This window comes from Cnephaeus nilssonii (genome assembly GCF_951640355.1).
Source record: "Cnephaeus nilssonii genome assembly, chromosome: 2".
Taxonomy (NCBI): domain Eukaryota; kingdom Metazoa; phylum Chordata; class Mammalia; order Chiroptera; family Vespertilionidae; genus Cnephaeus; species Cnephaeus nilssonii.
In genome coordinates, this window is record NC_137073.1 from 100,002,572 (window position 1) to 100,024,334 (window position 21,763).

Sequence of the window (21,763 nt, forward strand, 5' to 3'; positions counted from 1 at the left end):
ACACAAATAAAAGTTGTGAGGTTACGAATACACATCCAGTTCTGAATCCAATTTATTTTAAAAAGTTTCTGTACAATTTTACAAGAAACAAACAAAACCCAAAAGAATAAATAAAATACATTGGAAGCTGCAAAGCTTAGCTACGCCACTTTATGGCTCAAGACCCAGGTGTCTGGCTGGCTCGGGAAGCGGGCTGGCCTCTGTTTTAGTGTATTTCACACAACAAAGATAAAAAGACATCCAGAAAAATTCAAGCGTGCCCAGAACCCCAGTTGAAGGCCTCCCCACACCAGCGCTAACTCTGCCCAGTGACAGGCAGGGGGCGCCAGCTCAAGGCTGCGAGTGCTTAATTGGCTTGTATTTCTTACCAAAAGCTCCAAGTCCAGCCAATTTGTGTACAGAAAGTTGAACGTCAAAAAGTCTAAAAAGTAGTAAATGTCCAGACTGATTTTGGGGAAAAAAATAATACTTTGGCATTCTGAATAATAGCATAATACATTTTAAAACATTACCCTATTATCCAGTTTTATATTCAGAGTATGAAATCACTTTTTACAGTCCTCAAAACTGACAAGTTTCACGAAGAGTTAAGTCTCCTGAATGGATGGCACAGGGCTGCGACCCCCCCCCCGCCCCCCCCCCGACACACGCACAAAACCATAAAGCTCACCATACGAAGTATGTGCTTTTTCTATGTATTTATTACAGGTACAACAGAGGTCTTCATAAATAGTTGCATAAAATGTTAAAGCCACAACATTGCACATGATATGAAATAAAACCAAAAAAACCCCAATGAGTGCATTTACAGTATTTTCATCTGACTGTATACTGCTCAACAATCTGATTGATGGCTTGGGGGCGGGGCAATGGGGTAGGGCCCAACCTGATGTCCTCAGTGGATGGGCAGAACCTTCTGGCCCCCAGAGGAAGCCCAGGCAGGGAGTGGGAGAAAGGCGGGGGTGGCGGTGGTGGTGGGGTAAGGACAGACTGAAGGCAGGACCAGTCTTATATACAAGTAAGGCCTACATTTCATCAGAGCAAAACAATTCATTCTATTTTTATGCAAAAGTTTGAGGTTGAATGCACATTTCAGAAGCCCAGTCTGGCGTCCCTGAGAGACGCACACAGACCAGGGGGCTGGGAGGCTCGGAGCCAGGTGGACGCCACGCTCCGCAGCAGGTGCGGGGACGGCCGCCGCTGGGGTGCGTCTTCCCCAGAGGCGGCCAGTATCTCTGTTTTGTTCGTTAACACCAGTGGTTGAACATAGGCATTTCGTTTCCTTGAATAAGTCTTGTAAAATGTTAAATTTGTAAAATTCTATGTGTGTTCGTTTAAAAAAGTTTCTTTTTTCTTTTTTTTTTTTTTTTTGCAGAAACCTGAATAAAAGACTGTGACACAGCAATGCTGTCTCGGCTCTCAGAGGCGAGAGAAGGTCCTCCACCCAGCGGGCTGGCAGCCGCCCGCCCCCGAGCCAGCTCGCTCGGCGTGCGGGCTCCACACGGTGCACTACGGCAGCGGAGCAGCTATGTTGGCTTGTGTTTCTCTCCGAAATTCAAATTGACAGCTGATTGGCAGGTGAAAGAGAATGAGAAAGGACTTCAAGACAGGTCAAACCCGAGGCAGAAGCCTGCTCTGCAGGAAGTTTTTAACGCTACGGATAGGTCGAACGTCGTTCTGGTGTTTGCGCCGCTCAATGAAGGAGGTCAGTCTGGACGTGTCGAGGACGCCCGTGCCGTGGCCGTGGCCGTGGCCCGCCTGCAGCCACTGCTCCTGCAGGGCCAGCGCAGCCGAGGGACGCCTGGCGGGGTCCTCCTGCAGGAGGAAGCACACGAAGTCCTTGGCCTTCTGGCTCACTCCTTTAAAGTAGTCATCTGGGAAACTAAAGTCTAGTCGGCAAATGTTCAGGCAGGTTTCTTCCACGCTGTCGTCCAGGAAGGGGGACACGCCGCTGAGAAGGACGTAGGTGAGCACTCCAACACTCCACGTGTCCGAGGTCAGGGAGACCGGGTTCCCCAGGATGATTTCGGGGGCTGCGAACTCGGGGTTCCCCAGTAACTGGTGGATGTAGTAGGTGGTATTGAGTTGGACAGCATCTCCAAAGTCGGCCAGTTTAATCGTCGGCGTGGCTGAACTCTGACCAACCAGGATGTTTTCGGGCTAGAAGATAGGATAAGGCAACCGTCATTTTCACCGACACCAATCGTTAGCTGAGGCATGAGGTTCACCAGAACCTGTGACGTCGACCGGAACAAGCTGTTCACGTGCAAAACAAGGTGAACCTCTTGGCAGGCACAGAGGGAGGCAGGGGCAGCAACACGGAAGACCCGCCCGATGCGGCTTGGACCAGCCTCCCTGGCGGTCGGTGTGAAGCAGCGCGTTCAATATGCTGGGATAGGAAGCTGGGTGTTCCTTTTCCTTCCCAGCATCAGGGCAATCCTCTCCCTTCCTTACTCCATCACTGAACCAGCCCACACCAGCCCAGCAAAACTGCCAGGCCTTCCGAAATCCCACGAAACGTGTAAGATCTCATATCACCGAAAGCAAACTCGTAAACACAGAGTGGAAATCAGTGTTCCCATCTCCCACGCCCTCATGTGTCCCCAGTCCCCCTGGGGCACCGGGCCTGAATTCCGAGGACCAGCGGAGAGTGGCTCCCAAACGCATGGCCGAGCCGCTGTCAGCCAGGCCGCCGTCCCACTCACCCTGAGAGTCCCACTCACCTTGAGGTCCAGGTGTGCGATCCTGCAGTTGTGAAGGTATCGGACGGCCTCCAGCACCTCCCCCAGGTACGCCCTGATCTTCCCTTCGGTGAGGTTTCCCCAGCGCACCACGCAGTCCAGGAGACGCCCCTGGTCAGCCCTGCGGAGGCAGGAAGGGGTGTGACCGTCAGCACGGGGCTGGTGTCCTTTGGAGACCTTTCTGGTCTAATACGAAACAAACACAGCATCTCTGTCCCCACTGCTATTGGTGTTTCAGTTCTACCTCCACCCGAAAGCACGGCTGGATCAGGAGGTGATTTCGTGTGAACGTCACCGTGGAGATGCCCGTGGGGGACAGGGCAGCTCCACCCTTAGAGGACCTGGGAGGCTCCTGCCCAGTGGTCTCCACTCAGACCCTGCCTCCTGGATGGGAGGAAACAACGTGGGCCTCTGCCGAACGAGGGAACGAGGTGGTACGTCCTCCCCAGGCCTTAGTTTGGTCATCTGTAAAATGGGTGACGGAAGGCTGTGCGGATGATGTAAGCAGATACTCAGGCAATATAGTAAGTGCTGCAGGATGGTCTCAAAAGTCTCCCTACTGTGAATTTACTTTTAAAAATTACATATACAAAAACAAAAACAAAAACCGCAACAAAGAAACATTTCTACAGTCTGCTCATGTGCAGGGACTAAGTGTCTTCTACCAATTCATTTAATCCTCCGAGAAGTGTTTTATTGTCCCCATTTTATGGAGGAGGAAACTGAGGCACAGGAAGGTATGTAACTTCCCAAGGTCACACAGCTCATAAGCGAAGGCCGGAACTGCAATGTGGTGGTCTGGCCCCGGCCTTTCTGAACATCAGTCTATGGTGCCCTCTCTGTTTGCAAAACGGAAACTTATAGGAAGATCAACCACTTGTCTGGTAATGAGAGTAATCAAGGAGAATTTGCTATGAAAATAAACCCTATTAACCCTAGGGTGAGGCCCAAATGTCTTGTTTCCCAGTGGAAAGAAATGATGGCTGAATGCACTGAAACTCCTAAACCCAAAGTGGAGGGCTGGTCGATTTCTGATGAGGACCGATGGGCAGTTCTTGTGGAAAAGCCCCAGCAAGACAGGCAGGTCTGAGTCTTCAGCGTCTACAGCTAGAAAGGACCCAGCCAGGTGCCGAGGGCCCAAAGGGGCCAGGGCTCCGCTTAGACATCATTTAGCCGCAGTGACCGTCTGAAGTAGCTGAGGTTTTAAAGGATGCCCAGGCCCCATGTCCATGGACATGCCTTTTGCACGTGGTGATAGCCTCGGGGAGGGCCTGCCCGCCTCCCTCCGCCATCTGACAGGTTTGCTGCCCCAGAGCGCGGCTGAGCAGGCCCACGACCGGACGGCCAGCGGAGGTTTCAGCCATGCAGGCCTGGGCAGGCCGACCCTCCGGAAACGTCCCCTCCTCAGGGAGTGCCGCTCAGTCCTGCGGCAGCCTTGCCTCTGAAGGCTGTGGGGAGCAGGCACGTACCAATTCTTTAAAAAATATGAATATGAGAAACAGAAAATAACGCCCATAAAAAGGAGGAATCGGAACTTAAGGCTAAACGCCGAGATGTTTCACAGAGCCCAGGATGCTCTAAGGGCAGGGCTTCCCGATGCCAGCATTGCCGACAGTTGGGGTGTCCTGTCACCCCCACCCTGAGTTGTGACACCAAGAGTCTCCAGACACCACCCAACGTCCCCTGAGGGACAAAACTACCCCGCGGAGGGCCCCTGCGCTCGGGTCACGGCCCTACACGCCTCCTTTTGAAACGACTGAACCGTTTACTGAGATGGCCATGGGGGACCAGCGGGGCTGCTCTGGTGGGAGGCACCCCTCGAGGGGTGACCGTGCGGTGAGGAGCCTTCTCACCCTGACTTCTAATCGCCCCTCAGTGGGGATGGGCAGGAGCTGAGGGGCAGGACTGGCCCCGGCTGAGCTTAATGCCGGAACCTTCCGACAGAGCAGGTGCCGAGCCCTCCCAGGTGTGTGTCGTCAGAGGCCTGGAATCCTGGAGTTCCTTGGGGACCAGGGAGCCCCCCCAGGTTGGCTGAGACCACGCAGGAGCCTGGACGGGGCCGGCTTGCCGCTTCCTGTGGGACGGCGCATACGAAAGTGTTCTTTCCACGTTTACTGGAAAGCTCTAAAACTGTGGTCTGAGGGCAGGCATAATTTTTAGAAGTTCTGTGAATGCTGAAATCCCGATTTTTACTCGAAACAGCAAAAAAGCACTTGAAGTTGGGGCGGAGGGCTACCAAGAGAGAACGGCCGGGGTACGCACATCTCCAAAACCAGGACGTAGCTGGTGGGGGTCTCGAAGGTGTCGAGGAGGCCGACGAGGAGCGGGTGCTGGACGTTCCGCAGGACGCCGAGCTCGTGGGTGACCTGGTCGCGCTTCATCAGCTTCTTGTTCACAAACTTTGTGGCCACTGCTTGCTTGGTTCCTTTCTGATCACATTTCTTAACGACAGAGAATCTGCCCCTGGAAAACAGGTGGAGAAAGCTTTCAGGATGCCGAGCGAGCCCTGGAGAAAGGCGGGAAGCGGTGGCCTCCCGCACCCGCACCCGCGCCCGCAACCGGCTGCCCCTCTCTGCTGACACCTTCTCCTGGTCTGGGCAGGAGTCCCCTGCTACCCGCCTACGGCTCCTGTATAGCTGGAACCCGAGGGACACACGCAGCCTTTCTCAACCTGGACTCCACGGGAGAACCAAGCCCTACAAGAAATGGAATGGATGACGCCTCCCAGATTTCCCCAAGCACGGGACACGGCTGTGACACCCGAGGTGCAGGGCAGGAGTCACCCACTGCCTCCACGGGAGGCTTAAGGCAGCGGGCCGTCATCCTCTCTTGGAACCTGAGCTGAAAACGTCTTGTTACTTCCAATGCTTAGTACTGGACGGTGACCACAGGCTGCTCTGCAAATGTAACACCTGTAACTCCCAACTGGCACACACACCGTTGACCTTCAGTGTCTACTGCCGCAGTGAGCTACGGCCTACCCGCTGCTCTCCCGAAAGGGGCTGGGGTCGTACCTGCCCAGCTCGGCCACTTCGCTGTAGAAGGAGTCGAAGTTGTCCTTCCAGGTCACCAGGATCCCGTCGCTCCCTGGACCTGCAAGAGGAGCAGCACCTGCCTGAGCCTGGTTTGTGCGGCGGGCGCATCTGGGGAGGAAGCCTGCAGACGTGTGCTGCCCCACGCGCAGGCACCCCTGGCGGCCCAGTGTGGGCGCTCACCGCAGGAAGGGGTGCTGGGCGTGTACCACGCACACTGCACGCTGGGCTCAGCATGAAGAAAGACGGACTATGCGACAGAGATAACGCACGCACTTCCTCCTCCACGACTGCCCGCTCCCCCTTCGTCTGAACGCTCCTTTAACTCCCTTAGTTCTCACTCCTGACTCTTATTTTTAAAAAAGCCACCTGCATGATTTGTGACATTTCTTAAAAATGAGAATGTTGGTGGCTCTTTACTCTCAAATTCAAGGCTTGCTTTCTTGTGCCATGATCTCCATATCATGTTACTTCCTTTCTTTGACTTAACGAGGTTAATATATTTAGCGTTAATATATGTGGGATAAAAGACAATTCTGTTTATTGTCTACACACAGGGAGTTCTGGACTCAATGCACCTTTCAGTTCAGATTTTTATTTTCGCTCTTGGATGCGACTTCCGATACCTGGCTCAGCTACAGGATCAGCGAGAACCCACATTAGCCCTATCACACATTGGCCACGGGCAACGTGACAGCTGGAGGCCAATCAATACTCACTGATCATCTCCATATGCCAAGTGCTCGTACGGGGAATTTGAAAGGCTTATGATATGGGTTCTGCCTCACAGCTTAGGGGAGGAGAGGGAAGGGGTCTTGCCGGGCAGTAGAGAGAGCAAGGGCTTAAACCAGAGACTTGGGTCCCACCAGGGTGCCTGGAGCGCGTGGAGGGGACAGGAGGACACGCCCACCAGAAGGCCTGTGAGTCTGAGACAGGCACACAGCCTGCACAGGGCCAACCACCCTCCCTCCTTTCCTTACTTCCAAGTTAGATTAGACTCTTAGAGCCAAAGCGTAAACTGAGTAATTGGATTAAAGAGAAACTGGGGCCCTACCCAGTTTGGCTCAGTGGATAGAGCATCGGCCTGTGGACTGAAGGGTCCCGGATTCGATTCCAGTCAAGGGCACATACTTCAGTTGCAGGCTCCTCCCCGGCCTGGGCCCTGGTCCGGGCGCATGCAGGAGGCAACCAATCGATGTGTTTCTCTCACATTGATATTTCTCTCTGTCTTTCCCTCTCTCATCCACTCTCTCTCAAAATCAATGGAAAAATATCCTTGGGTGAGGATTAAAACAAAAAGAGAGAGAGAAACTGGTACAAGAATGTGTTTTGAAAACTCAGAGCACAGAACACACCTAGTTCCAGTTGAGAGGTTGGCTCAAGTGCCCAGTGGCCAGAGTCAGAGGCCTGACCTTGTGAGAGGTGGCTAGAGGTCAACCACCCCAGGAAGCCCCAGAGCCACTCGCAGCTCCTGTTTAGACCTATTGTCATGTTTCCGGCCGTGACGGGGGTCGGGGTGCTGGGCTTGAGCCTCCAGCGCAGGAGTGCAGCTCACCTAGAACCCTCAGGCTGGCCGAGCAGGAGGCCGATCCCATGTCGTTCACAGCGATGCACGTGTAGATGCCGTCGTCGTCGGTGGTCACGCCCACGATCTTCAGAGAGGCCTCTCCCAAGTCACTGCCACGCAGAGAGCACACACCTCGCGTCAGAGAGGCCCAGCCCCCGCTGGCAGCCCCCAACCTCTCTCCTTCAGAGTCCAGAAAAGAAGGAGCTCAGGGCTGACGAGGAATCTCAAGCGGAGGTTTAATTTTAGTTGCACACCCAGGTATGGAATGTCCCCTGGTGGGAAGCGTCCCAGTGTGAAGGCGGCCATGGACTCAGCGAAGTCAGTCCCAGGGGAACCTGCCTGCGAAACCGACCGCGTGCGAACCGCCCTCACCTGTAGGAGATGCTGTAGTGGCCATCGTTGTTCAAGGTGTTGTGCTCGGGGCCCTTCCAGGTGACCGAGGCCTTTGGGCGTCCACAGACGCGACATCTGAGAACAACGGTCTCCCCGGCCTCACACGTGACCTCACTCAAGGGAATGACGAATTCTGGGGGAACTGCAGGAGAAAGGGGTCAGCACCGTGGGTCCTCTGGGCCCCCTCCCTCGCCCACCAACGCTTTCCTAACAAACAAATGGGACTCGGTTGCTGCCTGAGCCCAGAGCTCCATGGAAAACCCGTTTCCCCAGGCTACACGTGTGTCCTGACACCTGTCCCTGGACCCACAGCCTATAAGACCAGCAGAAACGGTAATGGCACTCACCGTCATAAATGTAGTTGGGACTGAGAAGCTGAAAGGAAAAAGCACACAGGCGTTAATCAAAGGCGGCCTACTGCGAGGCATACTGCCTTCACTCCGAGGCTACGATAACCCATGAGAGAGGAGCAGAACACGTCTGGGTGCGCCTGGGTTTCATTCACAACCGGCCACATGTTCACTCCGTTAAACGCACTTGAGCTTCCTGTCATAAGAATTTGGGTGGATGTGAAGCACAAAAGCACTGCTAAAACATGGAGACGTCTGTTTTCCTCCTCCTACAAGCTGAGTCCAGCTGTCCCGGGACCTCTTCCTTCTGTAGAATGGCCATGTCCTCACCCAGGGTCCCCGGATTCCCAAGCAAACCCCCCGGGTTAAGGCAATCTGAGGAGGCCCGAGCCACAGCGGCTTTGCCCTATCCGCTTCCAAGAATCTCGTCCCTGCTCCTTCCGGGAACCTAACAGCGTTCTTTGTAAAAGGCAGGCGTGCACCTGGGAGGTGTCCACGTGTATACCTGGCTCCTCAGAACACATCTGTGTACCCGTGCCAGCCAGCACCGTCCCCGAGAGCCTCTGCAAAGCCCACGGGGTCTGCTGGGGGGGCCAAGGGAGGTGGCGGGTGGGTGGCACGTGGCGGCCAAGCAGCCCGACCCGGCCCGGAGTGCACGGCCCTCCACGATGCCCCGGGCCTGTGCCAGCCCCTCCTGCCACCGGGGACGGCACCGGTCCTGACACCGGTTCGTGGGACACTCGGTCTCACCTTCACAGATACCTTGTTGCTGAGTCCTTCCCGCGATTTCCGATAACCGTTCTCTAACTTGCCTTCCCGTTTGCCGTCTTTATCTTTTTTCTCAGATTTTTTCCTTAAACGGAGTGCTGTGTGCCAAGATGTTGACTTCCTAGGGGAGAGCCACACTGTTAGTGCTCTGCCTTCCCACTGTTCGGCAGGGGATCCGGGAAGCGCTGGAGAAAAGCCGACTGCTCAGCACGTGCAGACACAGGGCGGCGAAGGCCTCAGTAACCGTGATCTCTGCCACGCACGCTCCTGTGATTCTCAACAACCGGGGGACAAAACCACCACTTTCTTAAGTCGAAGTTGAAGGACTGACATACAAAGGTGCCTGTGATGGCAGCTTTATGTATCAACTTGACTGGGCCCCCGGGTGCTCTGCCATTTGGCCAATTATTCTGGGTGTTTCTGTGTGAGATTAACTTTTTAACTGGTAAAGCCGGTAACTCTTCACGCAGAGGTGGGCCGCATGCCATCAGTTTAAGGTACAACTAGGACAAAAAGGCCGTCCGCTTTGAGCAAGAGGGAACATTCTGCAGCAGAATGCCTTCAGATCTCATCTGCACCACAGGCTCCCTGGGCCTCCAGCTGCTGGCCCCCACGGCAGAATTGGACTGGCCGGCCTCCATAATTGCATGAGCCAATTCCTTATAATAACCGCCCCCCCCCCCCCCCCTTCTACACACACACACACACACACACACACACACACACACACACACATCCTCTCTATTCTATTTCTCTGGAAAACTCTAAAACAGTGCCTAAGGGTATTTTTGGAAGAAACAAAGTATGAAATTGGAATTCTTGAACAATGTGCTAGAATAAAATATTTCTGTGTATCAAGGAGAAACAGGACAAGAGATTGTCACGGGAGACAGGCTTTCTGCAGCCTGAACTCAAGCCCGGCCTCCCTGGGGGGTGGGGAGGGGTAAGCGCCGAGCCCAGAGGCGCAGCTTGGGGCTGGGATGCCACGCAGCCTGTGCTGCTAACCCAGCCAAGGGCACAGCCGAGCTGGGACGGGGCCATGACCACCGTTGGCGCCTTTGGGGCTGGGTTTCTGGGCTGAAGCCTTTGGAGACCTCAAACGTCACCAAGTCCTGCTGTGCACTCCAGAGGCCAGGGCCAGCCTTGGCCACAGCCGGAGGGATTCAGGAGAGGGAATTTTTGAATCCAGCACCTGACTTTAGTTTTTGTTTTTTTTAAAAAAATAATATTTAACGCAGTAAAATTGTTTTCAAGTTTCTTAACTGATTTAGCCTTCCAGTATATACACTGAGTGGCCAGATTATTATGCGTTCAGAGATCATAATAATCTGGTCACTCAGTGTATAAGGTAAGGTAAGGTACCATCCATCTTTACTGGCAGCTTCCAGAGTGAGTATCCTCACTGATGTAGGCCACTGTGTTAGGGGTCCTTGGAAAGTCCCCTCCCCCAGACATCCCGGGACTGAAATATTACCAAGGTCCGTCTAGTGGCTTGAAAAAGCCGTGCATGTACAAGTGCAGGTCGTGAGGAGAACCTGTGGAACGGGTCCGAGAGACGGACAGCCATCTTCCCTCGGGCCCGCCCTGCCTGGCGAGGAGCTGGCGTGGACAGAGAAGACCTGCTCTCTCAGTGGGCTTCGCCCCCGGGACCCTCCCCGGCCGCCCCCGCACTCACTTGAGGGTCCCGTCGGGGCTCTCCATGATGACTGCGCTGGTGTGCCCCAGGACGAAGCCCGGAATCCAGCCCTCGGCGGCGGGGCACTGGTCCGTGGCGGCGCGGAACACCAGAAACATGTTCTGCTGGTTGCTGGCCAGAATCTGAACGACCTCTCCTTGATAGACGTTGATCTCATCCTCCTTCACTGCCGTGTAATCGTGTGTCACCAACATGGTGGAGATGTTGCTACTGCTGCTACTTTCACTCTGGAGGGGCGGAGACGGAGAGAGAAAGGCAGAGGGACCTGAAACGAGGCCCACCCACGAACGCCCGTGTCCGTGTGCGTCGCGACAGGACCGCTCGGAGCTCGCTCACCAGTTTCTCTAGAAAGCAACTCAGGAACAATCTGAACAATGTATCAGTGCAGGATGACACTTTACATGGGGAAGCTTTTATTCCAGTGCCACGATTTCAGCCCCACCTCCTGGGTCTTCGGAGCGTGGCTCAGGTCTCGTGTTCATGCCGTGTGGGGTTGTACCCACGTCACAGCAATGCCACTGCGACTACCACGCTCCTTTAAACAGTGTTATTACACGGAAGAGCTGCCAGCAGGAGCCCTTCCGCTCACTGAAGGATCAGAGGGTGGAGGAGCCCCCAAATCCGCCAGGAGAAAGTTCACGGAGAACGCACAGTCCAGGGTCCGGCCACATTGCTGGCAGGCCTAAGTCACTCCCACCTCTTTTTCCCTTCTAGAACGCAGAATACCTAAAAAGTAAATCGACTGCTATTCTGCTCTGAGGGCTACTGCTCCGCCTTCTTTACGTGTCCCGTGGTGGATGGCCCGCGGTGTCCTCAGTGTCCAGCACAGTGACCGACACGTAGCTGGCACCCAATACGTGTTCAGTCGCTCAGTCAGCGAGGCAAGATTGCAAACACAGAACAAAGATCATTGCTTAAGCCCACCTACGGGGCCCACAAGCTGAGTGGTATTGGCTGGCAAGTGGAAGCAACACAAAAGGCAGTATTTGTCCCAACCTGTCAAATGTGACCTATTGGTTCCAGGGGAGGAGGAAGAGGAAGCCGAGACCACTGCCAAGTCCTGAGCTACATCCTGGCCAATCCCTCCCATTAAGAGTCGGGACATGGGGGATGGCATCCAGTGCCCTGCTCCCATGAGCTTGTTCTCAGAGGTGGGCCTCATCCAATCAGTTGAAGGCACCAGCGATGTTGCCTAGATGCGTGGATCCCGGGGCCTCTGATGATGCTAGCCTCTGCCTGGCCCCCGGACGCCCAGGACAGGTCCTGGGTCGGGGTGGATGTGACTGAGAGACAACCCTGCCACATGCCGGTCACCCCGGCCACTGGGCTGGTGTCAGGACTGCTGCCAACAAGCCAGCGCGCTGGGAATCGGCTCTGAATCCAGACCCGCAGGGATGTTTACAGGAAACACACCGGAGGGCTGCGCTGCCGTTCTGTCTCACCGAGGAGACTGCTGCATTCCCACCCCGCAGGGAAGCCCGTGCGGTCGTCGGTGAGCGCGGGCTGTGCATACTCATGTATGCAGCTTTATCCTTTCAGGGAGCATTCTAGTGTTCTGGCTTATAGAGCAACAGCCAGCAGATCTGAGATCACAAGGCCAAGTTTGCTCGAAAAAAGCGCAGCCTGGTGGCACAGCCGCTTCTGGTAACATCGCACACCCGGCTTTGCCTCATCATTGGAGTGTTTTTCCACAATCATGATAGCTATTGGTATTTTCTGAACACGTCCTATGTACCAGGGTAAGTACCAGGCGTCTACAATCTATCTGAATGCTCACCACCACCTTGCCAGTGGGCAGGACCGTCCCCCCTGACGGCGTGGGAGGCGAGGGATTCGCCCGAGACACCTGGCCCCAGAGAGGAAGGCAGGGCTGCCGTTACCGCTGCCCAGGTGGATGTGTGCAGGGAGGTTGTGCGTCACACTTGGGGGCTGCCCAGTTTGGTTGATCCACATCCACTCCTCTTGTTCTCGGTGGAACTTTCCAGAAGGTGCCCATATAAAGGAGGAAGAAGAACCTGGGACGTGGGTCAGGCACAGCTGCCTGCCTGCCTGTGACCGCAGACAGTTCCCTGGAAGTGGTCAAGAGGAAGGCGGCCACGGCCGACGGCCGGGGGTAAGGTGGCCCCAGTGGGTGGGCGCAGGGCAGGGCGACGGTAACTTTTAACGGAAACACTCGAGTCTAGAGGCTAAACCCCACCTGAGCCTCTCTCTAGCGGTCTCCCCAGGCCTCTAGGCATTTCTGTAAGGACTCAGCAACTCATCCACAACGTTGGCAATTTCCCCATTACCTGCCACGTAAGAAAAAGTGACCGACAGAAATAAGAGGCAACTTTTGTAACCCACAACTTGCTGGGTTATGTGCCGCACGTGGCCGTACCTCTGCCTCAGAGGGAGCATCCTGGGAGGCAGCCAGCGGGTGGCCATGGTGGGTGGGCACCTGCACTGGAGCGCCTGGGTGCTCATTCTGAAGCACAGGCTTGGAGAACTCCTGGGTGCTCAGGGGGTGAGCTTACGTGACGCTCCCTGGCGCATTGCGTAGGGGTTGAGGCCTGCATCTGAGTGTTCACGGGCTGCGTCGCTGGGCCCCTGCATCTCCTCCTGGGGCTGAAATCGGGTTCTGACCCTCACTGCCCACCGAGCACTGCAGACCTACCACCGGGCCACGCCGCCCTGCAGCTCACGGAAAGGCCCCGGAACACGGACACTGGTGATGGCCATGCAGAGGGTGCCTGCCCGGCCACTCGAGTTTGAGAATAAGACTCAGGGTAAATACATGTACCAAGACCCACTTCCTAATTCCTTCCTCAATTAAATATGGAGTTTAACAAGGTACATAACAAAAAATAGGAGGACAGGATAAGGCCACGCCAACCCGAACAAGGAATTAATAGAAGTCCAGAGGAGAGAGAGACATGCATAAGCCAGATGTTTTTATATATATATATATAAAGAGAGACACACACCCTTTTAGGGAAATGTATTTAAAAACGTATAAAGCAATCAAACATACACCCATTAGAACAGTTGTATTCCCTCACGCATGCCTTCAGGAAGGTGTTGTGGGCCAGGCCATCTACCGTGTAGGAAACAGTTGGGGAGGAGAGTGCGGAGGCCACAAAATGGGGGGAAAATCCACCACAGCAACCTTTCTGCTTGAGATCACAACATAGGTGACAGGCAAAATGCGGGTGAGGATTCCTGGGGCGCCGCAGCCCGCACTGCGCCCCCTGCTGGACAGATGCAGACACGCTCCCACTCCAGCCTCCGCCTCCGCTCCCAGCGCTGGCAGGAGCCCTAAAGCAGTCTCTCTCTTCCAGAGTGAAACTGTGGAGGGAGCAAATACTTCCACTGGAGAGATTCCTTCCCCCCATTTTGTCAGCTTAGTTTGCTCTGAGTAGCTGTTGGAAGTTTTCTTGAGTTTTTTTTTTCAGGTTTTATTATTTTTTCCCCCAGCAGATGAGTCAAAAATGCTGTAAAGATAATTTAAGGCATAAAAGAGCACAACCAAGCGATGAGCAAAAAGCGTATAAAGTGTAGGTCTCAAATTAAACAGGAGGCAGGCAGCAGGGACACTGACCCTCTGAAAAATGAGTGAGGAAGGCGGGACACAGAGAAAGTTCCAAGAGTCTGCTGGCTGGAAAACGGAAAAGACGTACAGACGCCGCGTTCAGAAGGTTAATGACCAGTTTTCCCACATTAAGGAAACACAAACAAAGCAGAGAGCGAGTTAGTAGAGATGAGAGCAGCGCTGTCCCCGGAGCAGGGGGGTTAGGAGGCGTTTGTGTGGGCTCAGCTGTGGCCCATCTGCAGACGGCGGACACGCACACGGAGCTACACGTGTCTACGTGGTGAGGGCACAGAGGCCCGGAGGAGTTGATTACTGCAGGCGACACGGAGAGCCAGGAGTTAGTACGGAGAGCGGCAGCGCCGAGGTTTAGAAGAGCTGGCGGGACAGAGGCAGTGGGGCGGGCGGGCGGAGGCTGCCGGGCGTTCTTACCCCATTGCTCTGGGTGGACTGCACGGACTGCTCGCTGGCCGAGGAGCACGTGCTCATGCGGTCCGTGTCTTTGCCGGGGGCCGAGTGGCGGTGCGCCTGCCGCTGGAGGGAGTCACTGTCCCCCGGGAAGGTGAAGGAGCCCGGCCGGCTGGCGGGGGAGGCAGGGATGGAGCTCCAGAAGGAGCCCCCCTTCTGCAGGGGGCTGCTGGGCGGGAAGGGCTCCTTGCCCAGCGGAGAAGGGAACACGGTGGAGAGAGGCGAGTTCAGCGGCGAGATGGCCCCGGGCCGGGGCTTTCCCAGGGGCAGGGAGCCCAGGCTGCTCCGCGAGCGGCCGTCCTCCGGGTGGGCCCGCGCCTCCTTGGCCTCCTTGGCATTTCCGTCCTGGCTGGCCCCTGCGGCGTTCCCGGCCGACTTCCTGGGGCTCTCGATCACCTTCATCTTGGGGATCTGCTCCGCTTCTCTCTCAGGACCTTCGGCCGGGCCGCTGTGGGGGAGCCTGCCGGGCTGGCTGGGGCCGGCCTCCAGGCTGAGGCTGCTGCTGGGAGGAGGCAGTGAAGGGCCGGGAGTGGACATACCTGACATCTTGTCTGCCTCTGCTTGGCTGGAGGCTGCAGAGGAGACCAGCACGGGGGAGTGGTGTCGGACGGGCTGGGGGATCCGGGAGGGCCTGCTTCTGCTCGAGCTGGGGAGGCCACTGCTGTGGTTGCTGCCACCACCGCCGCTGCCGGGGGCCCCGCCCCCGCTGCCCCCGCCCCCGCTGCCCCCGCTGTGGCTCCTCTGATACTCGATTGGTGATGTCAAGGCTGCAAAACATGCAAGACAGTAGAAAGGAATCAGGTAGGGCACTGAGAGGAGTTCCGTCGTGGGGCAGAGGAGGAGGAACACGGTGCAATCCAGAGGGAGTGTTGGGCTGACCCCCAGCCGCGGGTCATCGTCACGGCTGTCCTGCCCTCCAAGCACCGGCCATCTGGAAACAGCAGAGGACACCCCCCAACCCCCAGCCCCCGGACAGGAAAAGGTCTCAGTGCTGTCCATGAACAAGGTCAATGGACCCGATGGAGGAGGGGCGGGTATGGTGCCTGGGGCAGGAGCCCAGGTGCAGGAGGGCAGAGTGAATGAGGACCCGGGTGCGGGGGACCCACTGCCCGGGAGCAGCAAGCAGAGCCTGGGCCTCCCTGCCAAGAGGAAAGGCGTCGCTGGCCGGAGGATCCCAGGCAAACCAGGGGAGCCGCGCCTGGGACTCCACAGCACCAGCTGCTCCCGCGGGGGACGGGGTAGGCCAGCTGCCGCCTGGGACCTGCTGGGAGCTGAGGCCCTTGGTCACCAGGAGGCGGCGGGAATGGACACCTCTGTGCTGCCGATCGGACACGAGAGACAAGGGACGGAAAAGAGCTCCTCACACTCCCCTGTGGGCCAGGAAGCTGTCTCCTCTCCCAGCGACAGGACTTCGTTTGTTACCCAATCATCGGCAGGAAACGCAGCAGACACTAACACACGTTCTTAAACTGTAAAACCTTTGAGAAGTACAACCACCACAGATGTGGCCCCTCCGTGCTGGGAGGCCTCAGGCATGTGTGAGAAGCATTCTGGAGCCAAATGACATTTCACAAACTCTGCGTCGGCCATGCATTCGCTCAGGTCACCGAGTGAAACGCTTTCCTGCACGCACAAGGAGCCGTCGACCCCTGACCCTACACATCCAATTCTAACTGCAACGTAGAAGGTGACTGGCTACAGTCTGGGCAGGAGCTTGGAGTTAACACCCAGGCAGCCGGTTACCATGTGGCCCAAAGCGCCACGCGCCCTTGACTTCTCCCCGAGAGCCTGTGTCCTGGCTCTTGAAGGTCATGCAAGGTGTGAAGGTGGTGTGGTGGTGGCAACAGAGAAATTACCATCCTATCGGACTGGGGCACAGACACTGACCATAAACATGGAGGAAAAGACAAAGAAAAGACATTAAGTATTCAGCTGTGAGTCCCTGAAGGTCTTCCGTGATCCCTGAATTAAAAGCAGAGACAAAGAGAAGCAGGCCGCTTCAGGTCACGGACATAGTCAGTGCTTATCTCCACTGGAAGGACAGTTGCTCCCCTGTAATCACTCACTCATGTCATGGAAACTGGAAAGGCAAAACATGTCTTGTTTTTTAACGGAGGAGAGAGGTGCAATGGAATCGAACACAATTTTTAAAGTTGCCCTGGAGAACGTCCCCAATTCCACGTGCTGCCTCAGTTCCCCTCACACATTCCCATCCCAGGACAGGGCTCTGGTACACATATGGTGGAGAGACCAGGTGGGACAGGAGGGAACAGAACAGCAGCGAGAGGCACGTGCCTGAGAGCCGGGCAGTCTGCTCGGAATCCTGATTCTGCCACCAACAATTTGGGGGACTTTGGGTAAATTACTGTTCCACTCCCTGCCTCAGTTTCCTCATCAGTAAAAGGGGAATAGGAGTCCTTGGCACACAGAGTGGCTATGAAGAAGGAATGAAGCAATATATGGACGGTGCTGAGAACAGTGTCTGACCCACAGCGAGGGCCACACCAGTCCTGTCATTACCATCCTGTGTGGCAGGAGAGAGAAGAGAAACAGGAGCATGCACATTAGAGAAAGAAAACATGCCAGAAATAGAGCACACATTACCATTTAAAAAATTGCGCTGGTTTTCTAAAATTTGGTTGATTTCATGGATCCACGTCTGCCGGACACTTGGACTGGATGAATGCAAAACGAAGGTCTCCACCACGTCACCCGTCCTCGACGTCAGAGCAAATTTACAGGGGTCGTTTTCCACACTCTCCTCCAGGCAGAGGCAACTCACCTGAGAAAGATTAAACCGTTATCCCCAATGGCCAAAAGGTGGAAGCAACCCAAGTGCCCATCACAGGTGAATGTGGATGAACATGGTGTGGCCCATCCACACAACGGAACATTGGTCAGCCTTAAAAAGAAGGCCGTGCTGACGCATGCCATCCCGCGGATGAACCTGGAGGACACTGTGCTCAGTGAGAGAAGCCAGTCTTAAAGAGACGAACACCGCTACGATTCTGTTAGACCAGGTCCCTAGAGTTGTGAAATCCAGAACAGACAGTAGGAGAGAAGCTGCCTGGGTCGGGGGAGATGGAACAGGAGTTAGTGTTTAATGAGTGTGGTGGTGATGGCTGCACAACATGGGAATGTGCTGAATGCCACCGAGCTATATACTTCAACGTGGCTACGTGTATGTTATGTGTATTTTACAATGAAAAACAAAACAAAACAAAAAACACATTTATTCTTACTGGCCTGGTGCAAAGTAAAATGGAAACAACCACACTTTGGTAGCCTACCAGGAGTTCAACTAGTAGTTTGAACAATGAACCAGAAATGTAGGCCTGGGATTACCTGTTTTCAAAACTCCTATACAATGACCCAGTGTTTATCACTTCCCCAGGAAGAAAATGACACCATTGGAAAACGTTGATCAATATAACACACGCTATAAAGTTATGTGTGACATGGCAGGTAAATGTGTAAAACAATTTTCCTGAAGCAAAATATGTAAACTAGCATAGAAAGAGAATTTCTATGGTGATGGAGTGGTTTTCTGCCAAGAGACTTATGGAAAGGGTGAGAGGTGCAGGTGGAGGGTGGGTGGACAATGATGGCCATGCAGGGGCCTCAGGCGGTGGGAGGGGCGGGAGGGGTGTGAGAGCGGAGAGGGCCTGCAGCCCAGCTTCACGCCTCCCAGCTGCGTGGACAGAAGACCTTCCCCAGTCCGAAGGGAAGGACACAGGGGGGCTGGAGGCCAACAGCCGCCTCCCTGGGGGGCTGGAGGAAGAGGGTGTGGTGTCCCAGTTGTGTGCTGAGGCCTCAGAAGGTCTACAGGTTCCCGGTCCCCAAGAGGGACCCTGTCAGTTTGGGGCAGCAGCCCCTACCATAAGGAAGAATATCTGCCTTCTGACCTCAGGACCCCCACAGTGCAGAGGCAAAAAGAACTGGGGGTGTGGTGGGGGTGGTGTCTGGCTGTATCTCCCATCTGCTGGGACCCCGGGCCTCCTCCTCTGCTTTTCTCTATCTCATCCTTGGTTCCTTGGTTTGCCCCCTTTATGGGACTCAGGGCCATTAGCAGCTCTTTTGTCTTTCTTTTCTATCAGGGAGCAAGCTGCCCCAGGGCACAGGCTGCCCGGCTCCTCCGTGCCTGCAGGCCAGCCGAGCACTGAGTACTTGCTGAGGGCAGGAAAGAGCCGGCACAGGGTCAGCTCTCTGCTCTGGTCAAAGAGCCACATCCCAAGTCTGCCTCGGAGTTCAAGGAAGCTGTACACGCTCCTAGAGCAGGTGCAGCACAGAACTCGCCACGGAAGGAGCCAGCCCGTCGAGCGATGGGCACGCGCGGGCGGGTGAGGAAGCGCGACACCGTACCTTGATGCTGTTCTTGAACAGGAAGCCCGGCGTGGAGAAGCCCTTCTTCTTGTCCAGCGGCTCGCTGAAGATGACGATCTGCTCGAAGAGGAACACCCGCCGCTCTCGGCAGCGAGGCAGGAGCCCTGTGTCCTGGTCTGTGACCAAGAACGTGTCCTGCAGGAGCAGCTTGCCCTGGGCGACAATTTTACCCTAAAACGGGGACACGGCAAAGGAAGAGGAGAAGACATTGCAAGCTAAGTGAGGGTGCAGGAAGCTCTGTTTTCACTAGATTCCCTCCCACAAAATCCGACCCATTTCTTCTATTCCTTTACAGAGCTTAAAATTCTTTTACTGTCATGAATCCTTAGCCCCAAGGAGAAAAGTTATTTAAATAAACTTGCCAACGTCGGCATAAACCCCTGGCTCAGTTACAGGCACAGAACGTGGCTCTCAAGCGTCCAGCTCCCAGGAACAGAGGTCACCGAGGCGCGGTCCCCGCACCCTCGGCACCGCGGCCGGGCCAGGGAGCGACGCACGCGGCGTGCTTTCAGAGCTCCCTGGGAGGTTCGGCATGTGCCTTTCTGAGACCCACAGCAAAAGGACTGTAAGCCCAAATCTCGAGCCAAACAGCAGGCCAGAAAAACGATCCCTCTCCTTACTCAACAAATTTTAAAAAGCTGCTGGTTCCGAACTACCCTGAGGATACCAATAGGTAAGATGGAATGTGAGTCGCCTGGCAGAGCCGAGGGAAGTCTATCAGACTAAGATGGGACCCTGGGGCCAAGCTCTGGATGATGCACGGAACGCCTCTGCTTGCCCCCTCCTGCCGGAGGGAAACTCCGCTCCAGGCAGCAGCCACAGAGCAGTCCTGCCTGTTTCCGCCACGAGGCGCTGGGCTCTGAGCAGAGGAAGGTCCCCAAAAGCAAATCAAATGCTCCCAAAAGGAGTGAAGGAAAATATCGATCAGTCTGAAGTGAAGTGAGAGAAGACAGGAAACCAAGCCGACAGGACCAGCCCCCACACGTGCGGTAAACAAGCCGACATGGGAGGCGATGGAAGCCAGAGGGGCAGGGTAAGGAAGGACAGTGCATTACGTCGAATCCCTGCAGCCGCCCGACGTTCATCATGTCGTTGCACCGCTTCGGCACGATGCACATGACCTCCACGGCTCTCTGGGGGTGGGGACACAGCAGAGATGGCTGTCAACTTCCAGGGAAAAGCTGCAGTGCCAACCCCGCCCACACCTCCGAGCCCAGGTCCTCCCCCTCCAGCCCTCCGGGGGGTGGGCAGAGGGCCCAGGTGGTGGCGAGACCCACCCTGCCAGGGACCGGCTGCTTGGGAGGCCCCCGCGGTGGGGGGTGGGGGTAAGTACCTCCAGTTCTGACGTGTCCAGGCTGGCTTTCTTGGAGTACTTGAGGAAGTCCTGCAAGGGGAATGGAGAGGACTGAGCAGGTGCTGGGCGGCAGCTGGCCTTGGGATCGTCCTGACGGGCCAGGCTCCGGGGTGAGCGCTCCAGTTCTGTTCCTCGTGCTTCCCTCCCAGTAGCACCAGGAAAAGTCCCTTACGTGGACTTCACGCTGCAGCCAAGCCGAGCCAGGCCAACCCTGCCCGAGCAGGTAGGGCTCCTGCTTCGGTGCAAGCCCAGCTCCGGCCCCTTTACCCCCGTTTCCAACTTTTACAGAAGAAAGAAATCTCGGCACATGGAATTGTCACATGTCTCGTGGAGACGGCGACGATGCCGAGGAATTTAAATCCATCAAGGGCTGTTGCTGAGCCAACAGCGAGGAACAGGCAGGGATTAAGCATTTAATTTCATCCAAGGCTCAGAGAAGATGAGAAAATATGGAAGGTCAACAGAGTGGAAGGAAAATCATTAGTATTCAAAGGTCTGTGGGGGGAGGGAGTTTACTTCAATCTACATTTTTATTCAGAACTTGATATAAATGAAAAAATTGAGAAAACAGCGTAAGGTGTCTTATTCCATTTTAAAAAACCTATTCTGAAATATTTAAAATCAGAAATAACAAGACTGCTTCATGTTTTGTTTATAGAAAAGAACCCCCTCACCTCCAGAACCCTCCTTCTCCCTCCCCTCCCGGACCCTGTTTCTCCCTCCCCTGCCAGACCCTCCTTCTCCCTCCCCTCCCGGACCCTCCTTCTCCCTCCCCTCCGGGACCCTCCTTCTCCCTCCCCTCCGGGACCCTGCTTCTCCCTCCCCTGCCAGACCCTCCTTCTCCCTCCCCTCCCGGACCCTGTTTCTCCCTCCCCTGCCAGACCCTCCTTCTCCCTCCCCTCCCGGACACTCCTTCTCCCTCCCCTCCGGGACCCTGCTTCTCCCTCCCTGCCAGACCCTCCTTCTCCCTCCCCTCCGGGACCCTCCTTCTCCCTCACCTGCCTCCTTCTCCCTCACCTGCCGGACCCTCCTTCTCCCCTCACCGTGTCTTGCTTCACCAAACTCCTGACACCAGAACGAGCACCTGGCGAGCCCTTACCTTCAGTAACAGCTGGTATTTCATAATTCTCTGCACTGGTTTGATTAACAAATCTGTGAGTTGCAACCTATGGCCAAGGCGCTGCTTTAAGTCCTGTGGTTTTAAAGGAGAAAAAAAAGATAAGTGTGGCCTTTTTTTTTTTTTAAAGGGCATTTTTTTAGTCCTTGGCACTTGTCAGAAATGCTCACTACACCAGAATAAAAGTACCGAGAAAAGAGGTCACGCTACACAAAAACCAACTAGTGTATACTATTCCTCAAAGTTTACACTTTAACCTTCTTGAGCTGTTTTTCAAAACAGTCTTTGCTTTGATGCTTGTTTAAAGACTTCCTTTCAATTGCTTCTTT

The 21,763-nt window shown here is 55.2% G+C and overlaps 1 protein-coding gene across 5 annotated transcripts in view; it reads right to left on the reverse strand.

Moving 5' to 3' along the window:
* Positions 1 to 683: 683 nt before the first annotated feature.
* TRIO (trio Rho guanine nucleotide exchange factor) overlaps positions 684 to 21,763 on the reverse strand; it is a 304,156-nt gene continuing 283,076 nt past the window's right edge. For 4 of the 5 annotated variants that reach the window (XM_079791309.1, XM_079791308.1, XM_079791311.1 and 1 more), the window contains 15 exons: positions 21,417 to 21,509; positions 20,297 to 20,347; positions 20,019 to 20,096; positions 18,943 to 19,134; positions 17,185 to 17,362; positions 14,545 to 15,347; positions 10,527 to 10,774; positions 8,834 to 8,972; positions 8,081 to 8,108; positions 7,713 to 7,875; positions 7,329 to 7,450; positions 5,756 to 5,834; positions 5,004 to 5,204; positions 2,724 to 2,862; positions 684 to 2,160 (listed from right to left, as the gene is read on the reverse strand). In XM_079791309.1, coding sequence (XP_079647435.1) covers positions 1,612 to 2,160; positions 2,724 to 2,862; positions 5,004 to 5,204; positions 5,756 to 5,834; positions 7,329 to 7,450; positions 7,713 to 7,875; positions 8,081 to 8,108; positions 8,834 to 8,972; positions 10,527 to 10,774; positions 14,545 to 15,347; positions 17,185 to 17,362; positions 18,943 to 19,134; positions 20,019 to 20,096; positions 20,297 to 20,347; positions 21,417 to 21,509 — 3,063 coding nt within the window. In that variant the 3' untranslated portion in view covers positions 684 to 1,611. Of the gene's footprint in view, positions 2,161 to 2,723; positions 2,863 to 5,003; positions 5,205 to 5,755; positions 5,835 to 7,328; positions 7,451 to 7,712; positions 7,876 to 8,080; positions 8,109 to 8,833; positions 8,973 to 10,526; positions 10,775 to 13,648; positions 13,872 to 14,544; positions 15,348 to 17,184; positions 17,363 to 18,942; positions 19,135 to 20,018; positions 20,097 to 20,296; positions 20,348 to 21,416; positions 21,510 to 21,763 lie in introns of those variants that run through there. The other variant, XM_079791312.1, reaches the window with a different exon arrangement.